The 18054-nt window shown below is 45.3% G+C and overlaps 1 protein-coding gene across 1 annotated transcript; it reads right to left on the bottom strand.

The window, feature by feature from the left end:
- Positions 1–7800: 7800 nt before the first annotated feature.
- LOC309520151 (C-C motif chemokine 5-like) lies at positions 7801–11199 on the bottom strand. The gene is made up of 3 exons (XM_082201622.1): positions 11020–11199; positions 9577–9688; positions 7801–8411 (listed from the first exon to the last, which is right to left on the bottom strand). Exons 1-3 carry the CDS (start codon positions 11093–11095, stop codon positions 8324–8326), a joined length of 276 nt encoding a protein of 91 aa, XP_082057748.1. The 5' UTR covers positions 11096–11199; the 3' UTR covers positions 7801–8323.
- Between the last annotated feature and the right edge of the window lie 6855 nt (positions 11200–18054).

Below are 18054 nucleotides of genomic sequence, written 5' to 3'. Positions count from 1 at the left end.
CCCGGAGGAGGTTACCCTCACACAAACACTGATTCAAAGGCTGTTTTGGGAACCAGCAGCAGGTCCACAACCCTCAGGGACACCCCCCTCCCAGGCCATACCCACTTCTCAGCCTCTAACCCCTCACCACCCTTCTTTCGCACCCTTCCTTGATGTGTTTTGGCCTGGCTATGATCCATCCTTGAACTCTGAAGGTGCCTCTTGACTGCCTGGAGGACAGAGAGGGTGTTGGGTTTTTTCTCTGTGTGTGTGTGTTGCTTATGATGTCTTGCGGTTCCTTGGCTTTCCTAGACCAGCAGGCTTTTCTTATTTTCTTAAGTGGCCTCCTTCAGTGGGTAGGGTGTTTTAATCCTGCTTCATATTTATTTAATTTAAAATTTATTTTTATAGATATCATTGGGCTAACAACAACTGCAACAAAAGTACACATCAAGCTGGTACAATAAAAACAGAAGACTGTGTATACATTTAAACACAGAATGAAATAAAAAAACCTCATTGGAATGGCTGGGATGAATTCAATAATATACTCTCATATTTTATTGAATCAACCAAATCCATTGAGAAGCATTCCTCTTCCTTAAAGAAGAACGCCACATTTCCCCCTTATTTACATGTGCAATAAAACCAAACCAAACCTCTGCAAATCTATCCTTTTTACATTGTCCCCTGGAAACACATAGATCATTGGTCAACTTTTCTGATAAAGCAAGTTCTCAAACATTGGAATAGCAAAGAGAAATATTGGCTCCATTCAGATCTCTCCTGCCTTTTATGAAAGTGAAGGTGTTTTAGATTCCCTGTGTTTCGTTTCATGCTGGTGCGAATGCATGTTTTATTTCTTTATTGCTACAAGGTATATTTGCAAAAAAGGGGGGGAAAGAACCAAGTTTAAGTCATAATAGAGGACCTTGCTCCCTCAGTCCAAGGAGAGGTGGGACATCAGTGTCAGGCTCCAAGAGGACTCTTGACCCAGGACATGATTTGTGCTTCCACTATTTTCATGCCTCTGGCATTTAATCATGGACCAGTTCACAGGGCTGGAATCCAGGGAAAGCTGGCTGACTCAATCCAAAAAAAAGCCTCCTGTTGCATCAGCTCTCAGGATCAACACCTCCTTTACGGGAACACAACAAACTACGCCTGAAGGAGAGGTGAATGCCCCCCGACCCTGAACAGCATCTGAACCCTCTTGTGGCCCAGCCAAAAAGGACAGCGGAGGAGGCAGTGGGTGTGCTTTTGACAGTCTGGCTGGAATTTCCCACATTGCAGTGAGAAATTTCCCAGTGTCTTATTTGGGGATATGCATGTGACGGGTCTCTGGCCAGCTGCTTCCAAAGAATGAGAGGCTTGATTCAACCACAAAGGGTTTCTCAGGATCTTGGTCATCATAAGAGCAATGGTTTAAGAATTGGCACTGATAAGGAAAATTCTGGGCTGAGAGACTACTCAACAGCCCAGCTCATCGGGGTCCAAGTCCCCCGTGGGTCCATGCGGTCAATAAAAGAAGGAAATTCCAGCCAAGCAATTGGGAGCAAAACAGCAGTCAGTAGACTTAGATCTGCGAGTTAAGGGAGGGGCCATCTCACATTGAGCCCCTTAATCCCCATCACCTCAACAGAAAGCTAGCTTGGCTTGATTAGATTTTAACACTTGCTGGATCCAGGGATTAGAGGAGCCTGCCCCACTCCGACTCATAGCAATATACTGTATTTTTCCGTGTATAAGACTAGGTTTTTTCCTTAAAAATAATGTAAAAATTAGGGGGCATCTTATACTCTGGGCCATCTCCCCCCATTTTCTTAAATCTGAGTCCCCAAAAATAGGGGGCGTCTTATACATGGGGGCGTCTTATAGACGGAAAAATACGGTATATTCTTTTATAATAAGTTTGCTTAATCATACTTACTATAGGCCACATTTTCTCAATCCATTTGGATATCGTAAGAGATATGCTTCCCCCCTATTTTAGCTATTATAATCTTAGCAGCAGTTATAATAATAATAATAATAATAATAATAATAATAATAATAATTTTTATTTATATCCCGCCCTCCCCAGCCAAGGCCGGGCTCAGAGCAGCTTACAAGCAATAATAAAAACAAGTTGAATGATTACAACTTAAAAACAAAATTAAAATACAACATTAAAATATTGAAACGTTAAAATATTAAAATGTAGCCTCCTCGCAGGAGAAGAAGGAAAAGAAAAAAGAAAGAGGGGGAGGGAATCAAATTGGCTCCAAGCCAAAGGCCGGGCAGAACAACTCTGTCTTACAGGTCCTGTGGAAAGAAATCAGATCCTGCAGGGCCCTGGTCTCATGAGGCAGATAAATAAGACTGAACATTTTCTGGAAGAACATCTTTTTGATAACCAAGCAAAAATATTTTAGGTTCCAAGGGTATACGGTGTACTACCATATCAGAAATATTAGCCTGAACAGATTTCCAGAGAACATTTCCAGAAAATATGTAAGAGATTTTGTTTGTTTAACCCACATCTCCAATGTTTATCCGATCCTAATTTGTTTATTGAATTCAGTTTATAAGGTGTTAAATACCATTGTCAGAGGATTTTAAATACTTCTCCTTTAAACCTGCTGAAATTGTATTAGAATGGAAGTCAGCCCAAATCCAGTTTCCTGACTATGATCCAAATCCCGCACCCATTTTCTCATATACGTATCCTGGTTCTGATCCAAGTTTAACCAAAGCTCACAGAATTTTGTGATTACGCCTTTATCCAAATGAAAGAATTTCCCATCTATTCTCTTTCCTGATTTCCTCATATTTTTGTATGAAGGAGGAGGACGCACCTCTAGTTTTAAAATATTGAAAGAGTGGAGCTCTTCTTCCTTCCAAGGCCTTTGCGACCTCCTTAGTTGTCAGAATAAGTTGAGCCTGCAACATCATCTCTAGGCTTTCTAAGCCAGTATTTTGCCATGGCTTGGAATCTTTAACTACCTTAGATGCTGGATTTAGAAAGTCATTATAAAATGGAAAGGTTAAAAGTGATAATCCTGGAGATACCGAATCGGATCCCTTGCCCCCTCTACCCTACCCATCCCTTTCCTCTTGTAGGTCACAGCTTGCTTTGGAGGCAAGCCACTCTGGGAGACTTTTTGCTTGAAGAGCTCAAATGTGCTAAATAACTAACTAACCCCCATTGTTCCCCAGCCAGCAGGGATGATGAGTGCCATAGTTCAACAATGTCTTGAGGGCACCAGGTTGGCAGGGGCCTCTCGGCACAGTTTCCTTGAATCTCCCTATTCCAGTTCCTCTGAGCTGGCCCTTTCAGACAGCCTCACATTCATGGCTCCCTGCCTTCGGGTTTTTTCTAAAGAAACACACAAGCATTCTTCTGTCTGATGAATCTGTGCATCACAGAAATGTCTGCCCAGGTGACTCAGGCTTGCCTGAAAGCAGGGACGCGGACTTAGAAAAAATATTGGGGGGGCCTGGGAAAGCTCATGAATAATAAATAAGCTCATGAATATGCAAATAAAGTGGCTCCAGCCCTAAATAGGGCAAGCCACGCCCCCAGCCAGCCGATTGGCTGGCTGGGAGGTGTGGCCAGTCGGGATTCCCCTGTTCTCGCGGGATTTCCGGCAGTGCCTTGGCAGTGGCGGTGGTGCTGCGAAGCAGCGAGGCAGGAGCCCCCGCCATTAGGGCGCATGGCTGGCTGGCTGGCTGGCGAAGGAGCAGGTGGGGAGGAGGCGGGGGGCGGCGGCGGCGCTCTGCTGGAAGGGCGTCCGAGATTATTGGGGGGGCTGAGCCCCCCAAAAAAATTTTTTGAGGGGGCTCAAGCCCCCTCAAGCCCCATGGAGTCGGCGCCTATGCCTGAAAGACTTTCCTGTTATTAGAATTTGTCTTTGGTTAATGTTTGCTAATAGTTACGAAATCACCTTGCCTCATACACGCCCACTTGACCGCTTCAATCTGTGGAAGGTGTCGCATAATACCCATTTCGTTTTTGTCAGAAATTGATCTTTGGGCATGGCAGCAGTAACACTTTGGAGCCTACTGCCTCTTGAGATCAAGCAGACGCCTTCGCTCTACTCTTTTCAGCACCTGCTAAAAACATCTTTTCTTTAGGCAAGCCTACCCAGACATGTATAGTGTTGATGCGTATTTTGATTTACAAAAAGAATAGAGCGATGGAATTATCAGTTTAAAACAACCATTTTACAATTTCAAAAGGTAATTAAGGCTTTTAGATAATAATAAGAGTGGCTCCCAACAGTACACTAAAAACAGAATAAAACTTCAAACATTAAAAACAAAAGTGTGAGATCAGAAAACAAGAGTCTTCCAGTCTGGCGCTCTGGTGTGAGCCAGCTGACTCATGCCAGAGTGCCGGGACAAAAAGCAGGACATTCCAGGTTCCAATCAGAAGCCAGAATTGGCTTCTGCAATTCTGTGGTTTCCTGCTTAAATCAGGACTGTTGAGTGGTGTGCTCATCTTGGGTTACGGGTGGGCCGGTCCTGAGGCCAAGTGAGGTCACCTGGAGTGCTATGTCCAGTTCTAGGTAAAGGTAAAGGTAAAGGGACCCCTGACCATTAGGTCCAGTCGTGGCCGACTCTGGGGTTGTGGCGCTCATCTCGCTTTATTGGCCGAGGGAGTCGGCGTACAGCTTCTGGGTCATGTGGCCAGCATGACCAAGCCACTTCTGGTGAACCAGAGCAGCGCTTGGAAACGCCGTTTACCTTCCCGCCGGAGCAGTACCTATTTATCTACTTGCACTTTGACGTGCTTTGGAACTGCTAGGTTGGCAGGAGCAGGGACCGAGCAACGGGAGCTCAGCCCGTGGCGGGGATTCGAACCACCAACCTTCTGATCGGCAAGTCCTAGGCTCTGTGGTTTAACCCACAGCGCCACCCGCACCCCAGTTCTGGGTACCACAGTTCAGTAAGGATATTGACAAGCTGCAAGGTGTGCAGAGGAAGGCAACCAAGATGATGCCTGGAAACCAAGCATGGTTGGGAGAGCTGGGGATGTTTAGCCTACAGAAGAGGAGGTTGGGAGGTGCACAAGAGCCTTCTTCACATATCTGAAGGGCTGTCACCTGAGCGATGGAGCAAGCTAATTTTCTGCTGCTCTGGGGGGGAGGACCTGAACCAATGCAAGAAAGGAGATTCCAACTAAGCATTAGGAAGAACTTTCTGAGAATAATTGTGGAACGGACTCCCTCGAAAGCTGGTAGTCTCTCCTTCTTTGGAGGTTTTTAAATGGAGGATGGGTCATCATCTCTCAGGGATTCTTTCGTTGCAATTCCTGCCTTGGGTTATCCCTTCCAATTCTACAATTCTATAAATCTGTGAGGCAGCCACTTCATGCAGCCACAAGGAGGCAGCAAATCCTTGGTTATTTCCTTCATGGCTTTCTGTTTGCTTCCCGGGGAGGCATTTGTGTCTGGGGTGACAGGTGGTGGTGGGGTGCTCTGCCTCAGGTGCCAAAATATGTGACCAGCCTCAGGTACTCTGCACCTGATGAAGTAACCTTTCTTAACCTTGGATTCCCCAGACGTCATTGAACTACAACTCCCTTCATTCCTAGCTAACATGGCCTGTGGTCAGGGATGATGGGAGTTGTAGTTCAAGAACATCTAAGGTTGAGAAAGTGATGACCGCCAGTTGGGATGGCTAAAAAAACCATTATTACTGTTTTTAAAATGTACAAAACAATATGCTACAATAAAAAAGAAGAGCAGGGGGGAAACCAGAGAGAGAGAGAGAGAGAGAGAGAGAGAGAGAGAGAGAGAGAGAGAGAGAGAGGAGCAATTGATAAATTACATTTAGCTTAGTAAATAAGGTCTCCCCATGTACATATGGGGAGCCTATCCACACATGTTTTGCCCCACACTTTCTAGCCACAGGTCCATGTTTTTTTTAATTTTTATTTATTGATACTTATTCAAAGATACACAAAAATGCATACCCATTACAAACTATCCTTTCATAATATGCTGAGATAACAGCTACTTAGGTAGTTATTACTGTTTTGAATTTTCATTGCAGTTATGAATTTCATTGTGCTATTATCTGCCTGTGTGGGCCATTCAAATCACTAGTCTGAGCTTTTTATGGGGGGAGGAGCTTATGGAACCAAGGGGGCAGTGGCCCCCAAAAAACATGGGAGCCACTGATTTAGATGGTGGTCCTGAGCCCATACCAACTAGGGTGGCTTTCAAAGAGGATTAGACGAGAAGAGCTACCAATGGCTACCAATAGTATACCTCTTAAGACCAGGTGCTGGGGAACAGAATTAGGCAAGTGCTATTGCACCCAGGTTCTGCTTGTGAGTTTCCCTTTGGGGCATTTTGTCAGACTCTAGGAGGACTAGATGGGTCCTCTTTGGCCTGGTCTAGCTCCCACAGGGCTCTCCTAAAGTTGCTATGTTTCCTAAATGCAGTCTCCATGGACAGAGTCAGTCTAGCTTAGAATGGCGGAGAACAAGGTTGGGAGAAGGTTTTGACCCTCACAGCCTGCTTGTGGGCTCCCCTTTGGGGCATCTGGGGCATCTGGTTGGCTGCTGGGAGAACAGGCTGCCGGGCTCCTCCTATGGGGCAGACCTGGGTGTGAGTGACATTTGCTGCCTGCCCAGGAATTGGCTTTCATGTCCATCAGTCAGATAGCCCTGAAGGCTTTTCTAGTAGCAACACACCTTGGATTTGGACCTGAGATTGCAAGGCCACCTATGAACCTCTCCCCAGCCTGGTGATTGCAGGATTGCTACTTCCATCAACATGCCTGCTGGGGCTGATGGGAGTTGGGGTCCAAAAGATCTGAATGACACCAACAGATTGAGGGAGACTTTTTCCAGGAACCCTCCCCCTGCCACCCCTTTTGGACCCTCCAGCCCACTCCATGTTGAGATTCCCAGAGAAAAGACAATCTCAGCAAGAGACAGAGATAAAACCAAATTGCATCTTTATTTTTGGAAGGCAGCAGGAGAGCTGAGGAATTCCTGACTTGCAGACATGCATTAATAAATAGTGAGGATAGCTTATAATAACACAGTATAAATACTTTTTCATGAAATTCATATACTGCTTGATTGGGGTTTTTTTAAACAAACAAACCTCAAAGTGGTTCATAAAACAACGAAATAAATTTTATTTTTTTAAAAAAACACACACAGTATAAATAGGAAACACACTATACTTAAATCTCACAAAGAGCTTGAGAAGTACTTAAATATATAAATAAACACATACAAACAGGTATGGAAATGGATTCACAAAAGTGGGAGCATGAACATGCAGAGACCTCTAGTTTGCAGCACAACACACACACACCCAAGCAAAAACCTGCTCCAAATTTCATTTTAGTTAAGCTTATACCACTTTTACTGTTGTGGCTTCCCCAAAGGAATTCTGGGAATAGGAGCTTTGTGCTTTGCTGAGAATTCTATGGACCAATCTGCATCTCTCCAGGAAGGACAGTGATCCTGAAAGCACTTTGGATATTTTGGAAGCTCAAGATCATACCCTGTATTCTATCAGCCACATAATATATGTTCCCAAATCTATCTATCTATCTCTATCTATCTATCTATCTATCTATCTATCTATCTATCTATCATCTATCTATCTATTTATCTAAAGCATGAATTTGGTCCTAAAATATGTTTTGGGGTGGCAGGGGGAGGGATAATGTTTGTTTTCCTTCACCATCTTTCAGAATCAAACTTTGCGTCCACAGACCAGTTTTTTGAAACTGATCAGCAAATGTGAAAGGCTGACCACTAAGACTGAATTTGAACATTCAGAATCCACCTCTCTCTCTCTCTCTCTCTCTCTCTCTCTCTCTCTCTCTCTCTGTGTGTGTGTGTAAATTTCCTCATGGCTGCAAATATTGTGGCCTAGCAATGAAGCTGACTTTCAGCCATACCAGAAAGCCACAGAGTTATTTCCAAAGGCTCTTCAAAAGACGGAGACTTGTATCAAGGAAGAGGATTCCTTTGCTGTGATTCCTGCATTGCAGGGGTCGGACCAGATAACCCATGGAGTCCCTTCCAAGCCTACCATCCTGCGATTCTGTGATTTAGTCAAGAAAGGGCATCTTCTCATCCTCTGACCACTTCTCGCTGAGAAAGCCCTTCTCCGGAAATGGATGGCTTGATGAGAGCGGTGGCCCTGAGGGACCTCAACCTGGGTGGCGATGGTGGGTCCCTTGGGTGGGTGGGAATCAGAGAAACAGCAGGAGCACAGGTGGAATGAGGCTGTGGCTCCAAGATAGCTCTTCCTAGCAGGAGATCTGCAGCTGGCACCAGAAGGACAGAGGCAGGGATGCAGATGGTTGACGGATAGGTGGGTTGTTCTCACTCTGGTGTAAGGGATGCCATAAGTTTTTTCACCCACTCGGCCTTGGGGTCAGCACAGCCCGATCTACCATTCCTGAATACAAACCTGTCAAGGAAAGAAGCAGGTGTTTACAGAGTCCCTCTCTATTGCACTTGGCTCTCTCCATTGTGAGATGCTCCTGCTTTTTATAACAACATCAGAAGAACCTGCTGGGTCTGGCCCAAGGAGGTCCATCTAGTCTGGCATCCTGTTCTCACAGTGGTCAAGCAGATGCCCCCAATGGGAAACCCACAAGCAGGGTCCGTGCACAAAAGCCTTTTCCCCTCCTGGGGTTCAGAGGCACTGCTGCCTCTGGCTGGAGAGGGACAGCGTAGCCATTGTGGCTAGGAGCCATTGTTAGCCATGAATTTGTGCCTTTCAAAGAGCCATCCAAGTTGGTGGCCATTTAGAGAGATGGGCGCTTGCCTCACGCTTTAGGAGGTGACCGCAGGATTATGCTTGCCATGGATCGTGCCCTTGATTGGCAGGGAGGCAGAACCACAACCAGCCACACCTGTCACAGGTGAGACTTCTCCGGTTTGCTCCCATCGTGTAGTGTAAATTAAAGGTTTCCTGTTCACACGCTCTACCCATTTCTTGCTTTTTATTAATTCCGGATGTGGGATTAGTGATGAATTGTTCCTGAATTGCCCCAATGTTGGTTGAGGGGCTTTAATGACTAATTTCATGGCATTTCTTTCTTTTCTTTTGCATTTCAATTTTTTTACAGCTAATGGCCACTATTGAAATGAAGGGGGTGACAAAATCAGTAATTAAGGCCAGACAAAATGGACATTGGAGCAATTCAGAGAGGCTACTCAGTCCCCAAGCCACCATCAACAAGACAAAGGGGTAGGGTGTGCAAACAGGACCCTTTTAACTAAAGGTACAAGAGCCCCCCAAAGACTAAAGAAAGCTTTGTCTGTTCACCTACAGCATACATTTTAGTGCAATATAAAAATGCAGCAAATCAAGGGCCCTAGCTCAGAGGTAGACCATTTGCATTGCATGCAGAAGGTCTTAGGTTCAGGTCCCAGGGGCATGGCTGAGAGGGGGAGGCTCTCTGACTGAAAACTTGGGCAGCTGCTGCCAGTCAGTGTAGGCAATACTGAGCTCGATGAGCCAATGGTCTGACTTGGTGTAAGGCAGCCTCCTGGGTTCAAAAGTGGACCGCACAGAAATGCCCTCTTGGGCATCGGATCGCTTGGCATCTGCCCTTTCTGAAACTTACACTACGGCAGGACGGTTGCAGTGCGAACTGGTGCGGAAAAAGCTCTTCACGATGCTCCTTGGGAACGGTTTGTGGTTGTATCTGGGGCAGCAGGGAGACGCGTCCAAACCACCTGGAAGTTGCAAAAGGCAGGCATTAGTTTTAACCATATGATCGTAAGCTGCAGTGTAGCGGTTGGAGTGTCAGAGTAGAACCTGGAGAGACCAGGGTTGAAATCCCCACTCAGCCATGTATGTCAATGGGTGACACTGAGGGCCAGTTTACTGCCTCTCCATCTAACCTACTTTACAGGGTGGTTGTTGTTGGGTGTAGGACCTGGGAGCTCAGGGTTCAGATCCCCCCAGGTCCAATGCACGACACCTCAAGCTCTTTGGAGAAAGAGGGTGGGATATAAATGCAATAAATAAATAAGTGTGGCTGGCCTTTTTCATCCTGGAGGCTGTTGAAGAAGTGAATTTCACCAACTGAGCTAGTTCCCCTTCCTATCCATCATGCCACTCTCAGATGGAATCTGACTTCTTTTTGGAACACAGGAGTGCCCAACATTGTGCCACCCATAGAATCATAGAATTGTAGGGTTGGGAGGGACCCAAAGGGTCATCTAGTCCAACCCCTTGCTATGCAGTTCTTGCTGGGTTATAGTTCCCACCAGTTGAAGCCAGGGGGGTTGGTGCTGTGAGGGATGATGGGGCTTGTAGTCCAACAATATCTGGAAGACATTGTCTTTGCTGCCCGTAATTTACAACACTCCTTGTCTGTGGATTCTGGGCAGATCAAAGTCCCAGAATAGCTTTATGAACTCTCAAAGGTTCATAATTCTTCTACAGATGATTGCCATCTTGCACCAAATTGCATTGGCCACTCCGCAGGAGATCCAGAAGGTGGCAAAACAGGAGAACAGGGCCTTTTCTGTGGCAGCTCCCCATTTGTGGGGTGCTCTTCCTGGGAAGGCTTGCCTGCCAATATAGTTACATAGGCACCAGGCAAACACATTCCTGTTTGATCAGGCTTTTAGTTTTTAGCTGTCTATGACTTTTTTGTGTGGGTATGATGTTTAAAACCTGCCTTTTAAAAATCTGAATGTATTTTAGATTATTTTTGTTTGTTTGTTTCATGCTGGTTTTAATGCATGTTTTATTTATTCATTGTTGTAAGTTAGTTTTAGGTTGTTTTTTAAAGTGCCCCTCGCCATTTTGTTTTATGCTGGTTGGAATGGCTGTGCTATGTATGCCTTGTTGTAAGTCACTTTGAGTTCCTTTTGTAAAAATTAAAGGGACTAATAAGTTTAATTAAGTAATAACAATGACAACAACCCCCTGCCAAATGATATCCCTCATTTCAAAGTTTATCACCCATGATTCTCCCCCTATTTTTAAAAGGGTTTCTGTCCCTCATTTTAAAGTTCTGAGTTTGAGATATACAAGCAGAAGAGGTTTGACTCACGTTGGGCAGCGACGGTCAGAGACAAGGAGACAAGGAGGAGGAGGAGGAAGGTGAGGCCAGCTGTGGAGACCTTCATGTCTTCTGGAGATGCTGAGTGGAGCTGAGGATCGTCTCTCAAAGTCTCTCTGTGCTGCTTTGGTGCTCTCTACCTTCCTCTCCTCCAAGTCTCTCTTTATATAGAGTTCTGGACACTGTCGCAGTGGAAAGAGTGAGTGTCCGTGTCGTCCGTGGAGGTGGAAACACCAGAGTTTCATCCTCCAGAGTTGGTCATGGGGCAACTGATTCTGCCGCTAGCAGAAAAGGAAGTTACATGAGAAGGGCTGAGGAAATCATTGGACGCAAGAGGAAGCCGAAGAAGGTGATAAATCGTTACTGCACGCACTCAGTAGGTGAGGGGAGCAACGCTGCCCTAAAAGGCCTGGAGCCAGGATGTGGAGACATCACAAGGCACCTGCCAGGGTCCCCTCTGCTGGGCTTTCCCCAAAAGAGGATTAAAGATCCCCTTTTCTGATGCAGCTCTGACTCCGTAACATCTACTCACATCTTTACATAAATGGACACCTCAGAAGTTTCGGAAATATCAGGAAAGTCCTAGAAAAACCAGGTATATGGGGCTGATGGACCTAGATGTGGCAACCAGAGACTGATTCAGATCAGGCAACGGTACTCAGGTCCTGCTTATGAGCTTCCCAGATGAATCAGAGAATTGTTGAGCTGGAAGGGACCCCAAGGGCCACACTCCTACAATGCAGGAATCACAGCAAAGCCCCCCCCCCAGCCTCTGCTCAACAATCTCCAATGAAGGGGAGTCCACCACTTTCCCAGGGAGTCTGTTTGACACTGTCAAACTTCTCTTACCATCAGAAAGTTATTCCAAATGCTCAGTCAGAATCTCTTCTTGCAGAAGAAGAGGCTTCTGATCAGCCACTGTGAGGAAAGGAGGATATTGGACTTAGAGGGCTCACTTTTCACCTGATCCAGCAGCCAATAACACTTTTTAGAGCCACAAAAAGCCGACTCAGAACACCATTTCATAGTTTTTCAGGCTTGCAGTTTTAATCCAAACGACCACCTCCCCATGGTGCGGGACCTCACAAGCCGCCTCTTTCCCCCCCCCCCAGCCCAACGCTTCTCCAGTGAAGTTCACAGATGAAGGAGAGGACGAAGCTCTTGCCTTCATGCTGTCCTTGTGCAATAGAGGCATCTTGTAGCCACAGCTGGAATCCAGATGCTGGGCCAGATGAATCTTTTGGCCACTGATCAAACCAGTCTTCAGTTCTCCCAAAGCATTCCCCTTCTGAGTGTTTGTTCTCATTACAAGAGGTGAGCTTGGTTGAAGAATATAACAACCTCAAAATAGCCCTACCGGAGCAAGCCAGTGGTCCATCTGGTCCAGCATCATGTTCTGACAGTGGCAGACTAGATGCCCCAATGGGAAACCCACAAGACCTCAGCACAAGAACATTCTCCCCTCCTGTCTTTCCAGGAACTAGTATTCAGAAGCATTGCTGTCTCCGGTTGTGGAGGCACAGCGTAGCCATCATGGCTGGTAGTCATTGAGAGCCTTATCCTCCAAAATTTTGCCTTATCCTTTTTTAAAGCCATCTAAGTTGGGTTGCCATACCTGCCACCTGCAGAAGCGAGTTCCATAGTTGAACTGTGTGCTGGGTGGAGAAGCACTTCCATTTATCCTTTGAAATTGTCCAACATTCAGTGTTATTCTGTTGTGTTCTTATGAGAGAGGAAGGAAATGTCCCACCTTCCACTATCTCCATGCTCTAGACCAGTCATTTATCCTATTACATCCCCTTTCTCTAAACTAAAATGACTAGAACACTGCAACCCTTCTGCATAGGGGAGACTGAAATATACTCAGAGTCCTGTAGTGATTTCATGCTCTTTATTGCAGAAGAAGAAGAAGAAGAGTTTGGATTTGATATCCCGCCTTTCACTCCCCTTCAGGAGTCTCAAAGCGGCTAACATTCTCCTTTCCCTTCCTCCCCCACAACAAACACTCTGTGAGGTGAGTGGGGCTGAGAGACTTCACAGAAGTGTGACTGGCCCAAGGTCACCCAGCAGCTGCATGTGGAGGAGCGGAGACGCGAACCCGGTTCCCCAGATTACGAGACTACCGCTCTTAACCACTACACCACACTGGCTCCACTGCAGCTTGTAAAACAGTGATTGAATTGCCCCCCAAACATCAGGCTTTTATATACATTATTTACACAATGAGTCCTGTCTGATTGGCTGATTCTGCTTCCCTCCTGGAGCCTGATTGGTCTTTTCCTGCAGGCCAATCAGTTGTTGCATTCTAAGATCCTACCAGCCTAATAGGCTAATTAACTTCTTCCTGGAGCCTGATTGGTCTTCTCCTGCAAGCCAATCAGTTGTTGCATTCTAAGATCCTATATGCCTATTGTTCTAGGACCCAAGGTTAGTACATAACAGAGCCCCTCCATCCCCATGATCACTTTTGGTGCCCTTCTCTCTACTTTTTCCAACTCCACAATATCCATTTGGAGGTGAGGAGACCAGAACTGCAAACAGCATTCCAACTGTGGCTGCACCATAGATTTGTAAAATGGTGTTATCATCTCTGCAGGTTTATTCTCAATTCTTTTCCCAGTGATGCCTAGCATGGATTTTACCTTTTCCACAGCTGCTAAACTCTACGTCCACAGGTTCATGAAACTACGTCCTCTGAGCCCAAGGTCTCACTTCTAGTCCTTCCCCTCCAGTTCACATTCCATGAGCATTTATGTGAAATAAATATGTTTTGCTCCAACATGTATCACTTTACCCTTGTTTATATTGAATAGCACTTGCCTGCATCCTACACCCATTTTGCTTGTGGCAGATTGAGGGGGGGGGGCGCTGATCCGTAGCTATGATGTTCAAGGTACCCATGGAGGCAGGAGGAAAGAAATGACTCATGTCAACTTCCAGCTGAGTCAAGCCTTGGCAAGAGGGCCATCACAGGACACAAAGTGGATCCCTCTCCTCAGAGAGGGAAGTCTCAAGGGATTACTATTTCAAGTGCCAGAGAGCAAGGAAACCACCAAGAACTTTTGACTGATGCAAGATCCCTTTTTCATGGGTCACAGCTGGCTTCCCCCTCCCCTCTGCCCCTGCCATGGTTTGTGTCATGTGACTAAATATATCCCCAGAGGAAATCTAAGACGCCACTATGACAAAGCAGTTTCTCTTGAAGTGGCTTTGGTTCCTGGCCCTGCAGAACCAGACAATGGTCCTCAAAAGCCAAGGAAGGAGAAGAGTGGAAAAAGGAGAACCGGGTAGGCCCTTTTCAGTTTTCTCTTCCCTTTTGCCCGGGGTGCGTCTGAGAAGCAGGCACATTTTGCTTTGAAGAAGACCAAGGGCACAAGGCAGCTTCAGGAAGAACATGAGAAGAGCCTGATGGGATCTGGTGCCCCATCTAGTCCAGCATCCTGCTCACACCCTGGCCAGCCAGATGCCCATCGTGAGAATTCAACAAGGAACATCCGAGCACAAGAAGATCCAAGCACAATTCTGAATCATAGAATTGTGGAGTTGGAAGAGACCCCAAGGGTCTTCTGGCCCTACCCCCTGCAATGCAGGAATGTCAGCTAAAGAATCTCTGACAGGCGGCGATCTAACTTCTTATATCCTCCCCAGAAACAAACAAGAACAAATGCTCAATAAAGCCCAGAGAAAGCCTGTCCTCCATATAAACAAACCCTGGTGATGAAGTCATTTAGGGAAGTTCTTTCTCTGCATTGGCTACTTTTAATTTTTGTGTCAGTTTTTTCCAGTAATGCTCTTTGCCAAATTGCATTATAACATTGGTCCATAGTTAATAATTGAAATGCTTTCCATGTCTTGGCAATAGTTGTTGTTGCAGTGATTAATAGATGTGTTATGAATTCTTTGTTTCTAATTTGCAATGTATCATGACTATATAAGTTAGGTGGAGCCAGTCCTGGGGTCATGCAGATTGTCTGCCCTATAATCAAAGATATTTCCAGATACATTTTTCCAGAATTTTTCTATTGTTGGACACTCCCACCACATGCGTTTATATGTCCCTCCAGTGGGATGTCCTCTCCAAGACATGGGATAATTGATTGGTTTTATATAGGCTACACATCTAGGAATTAAGTTCCAGCAATGCTCAATTTTAAGGGCTCTTTCTCTGGGCGTTGCCAATATGACTTTGTATGGTGATTTGTCTGCAGTCTGTTCCAAGCCTCCTCTTCAATTTCTAAATTACAATTCAGCTCCCACCATCTCCTCAAATTTTGCTAGGGACAAAACTGAACCTCTACAAAAGATATATAGAAGCTAAGGTAAAGGTAAAGGGACCCCTGACTATTAGGTCCAGTCGTGGACAACTCTGGGGTTGCAGCGCTCATCTCGCTTTATTGGCCGAGGGAGCCGGCGTACAGCTTCTGGGTCATGTGGCCAGCATGACTAAGCTCCTTCTGGCAAACCAGAGCAGCGCACGGAAACACCATTTACCTTCTCGCCAGAGCGGTACCTATTTATCTACTTGCACTTTGACGTGCTTTCGAACTGCTAGGTTGGCAGGAGCTGGGACCGAGCAACGGGAGCTCACCCCGTCACAGGGATTCGAACCATCGACCTTCTGATTGGCAAGCCCTAGGCTGTGTGGTTTAACCCACAGCGCCACCCACGTTGCTATTAATCCTTTTATTATCTTTTCTTCCAGTATTCTTTTTTCATATTTCATTAATTATATCAGAATTTGTCTGGGAATTTGTTTAAAAAGACATTAAGTGGTAGGTTGACAGCCATGATATCTGAACATTTCCCAATTGTATTTGCATTTCATTAATCTTTAAAGTAATATAGTTGTGTGTGTTTTTCTGCTCCCCTCTCCTCACCATTGCAGTGCACACAGTGGATTTCTGACACCACCCATTACCATTTGGGCCGCAGCTGAACTGTCTCTTTCAACACCTTGCTAGTACTCAATGACATGCTGAAAACATTTTGGTTAAACCATAAACTTGAATCTCAGATTGCAAACTCCCTCCCCATTCAGCATTGACCTGCCCTTCCCTCCCACCCTCTTTTGGTCCAACTTTTTTGAACTTTGGGATTCCCCAAGGAGAAAAGATGTAAAAGAAGAGTCTGAGATAAAGGCATACGTATTAATAAATCTTTATTTCTTAGAAACTGGTAGGAATCCAGAATGCTGAAGTTGCACCTTCTCAAGCTCTCTTTCATCAACTTAGAGAGCCAAGAGTTTGAACAAAACTTGGTTTTTAAATATATATAAATTAAGATGAATAAATTAACACATATAAATAGGGGCATGGGACTGGATTAGTCCTGTAGCCACGGGCTGGAGATCAACACGGTGGTTTTGCAAAGCTGCTTGGAAAAAGATGGTTGTTTTATTTTGTTTTGTTTTGTAAAATCAATAAAACAAAATATAAAAATGCTACAAGCCCCCTTTTCCCTGTTAGTGAACCAAAAAAATGAATGGAAGATAAAAAGGTTAAAACAGAATTTTTTTGAGTTCGCTAACAAATGAAGGGGCCAGAATTTGAGAGGACTGGGGGAAGCCCAGTGATGCACCAAAGGGATTGCTGAGGTTCAGGAGTGCCTTTTCCTAAAAGTCTTTTCAGTTGGTGTCAGGCAATGCGATGGAGGTTGAGCTGGTGGGATTTTTAATTCCATCAAGGTATTCCATAAGATCCTTGACCCACTGGGCATTTGGGTCAGTGCAGCTTGATTTTTCATTGTTGAATATAAACCTGTTAAGAAGAGAAACAGATATTCACCATACGGCACTGAATGTGTCCTTTTCATTCTCCTTTAACCTGACCACCTCACTTCTCTTGGGTCGGAAGAAACAGGTGGGCAGTTTATCATCTACATCAGGCCCAGCCTGTGCTAGGGTGTAGAGATGAGGCATAAATTGGTTCTGCTCGTACTTTTAAAGTGGGCACTCAAATTCCAGCTTCCCAAACCAATACGTTCATCAGAACACAACTTGTCTTCATGAGCCACACTTCCCTGAATTTTGCAGTACAAAATTGCAATGCTATATATATATATATATATATATATATATATATATATATATATATATATGCTTTCGTAGATTTTCACGGGTACAGGAATGCAGGTTTTGGTGTCTTCGGGTGTCTTCCCGTGTAAGAGTCGGGGTGTCTGTGCGACGTTTCGGCGAGGTCTCACTCGTCATCTTCAGGCTGGTGCTTTCGGCTTCTTGTTACTGGAACAGAGCAGAATCTGGTGTTTGAGTTTCTATAAATACTGTTGAGGGGTGTGGTGTATAGCCTCCAACGTTCTGGGCAGAGAGGAAGTTCCTAGATTAGTGTGCCTTTTCTTCTTTTGTTCCTTAATTACTTGAGGGATATCTTGAGTGATTTCATGAGTGATATTCTGAATACCACTGGGTGGGTCATTAAGTGTAGATTAGTTGCTAAAGCTTTTGTGTCTTGACCTCTTGAGCTTGTGAAGAGTTTTTCTGAGAAGATGGCTGTGCTGCATTTAGTTGTGCTCTGGCTTGGCTTCGTGTATAGGGGCGAGCTGTGGTTTTGTGCCTTGTGCCAGCCAGATCTGTGTAGGGATTGCAGGGGGGTGCAGCATCCGGAGGTGCCACTATAGTTTGGCTACTGGATGGAGTCTGTAATATGTCTGTGGAGAGGGTCTGGGTTTGGGTCTGGTGTGGTTGATTGGTGACGGCGTTCTGTGTGCCTCTGGTTCTGGTGTCGGTTTTTGTGGGGAGGGCTAATTTCCAGATGTCTGGCAGGCGGGACGTGTCGTCACGCTTGTTCATGTTGTGAGGGTGTTTCTCTATCTCGATGGCTTCCATGATTATTCTCTTGTGGTGATGTTCCATGTTAAAGAGCAATTTGGAATCTGCAAAATTAATTTCGTGTCCTGTTTCTTTCATGTGTTGGAAAAGAGAGGAAGTTTTTTCTTCTTTTTTGACGGCATTCTTGTGTTCTGCGATACGTGCATTTATTCGTCTGTTTGTTTGTCCAATGTACGTGGCTG

Source organism: Podarcis vaucheri, assembly GCF_965113315.1.
Source record: "Podarcis vaucheri genome assembly, chromosome: 15".
NCBI lineage: Eukaryota > Metazoa > Chordata > Lepidosauria > Squamata > Lacertidae > Podarcis > Podarcis vaucheri.
Note: the sequence above shows the minus strand (reverse complement) of the source record. Positions and strands in the feature narration are given on the sequence as shown.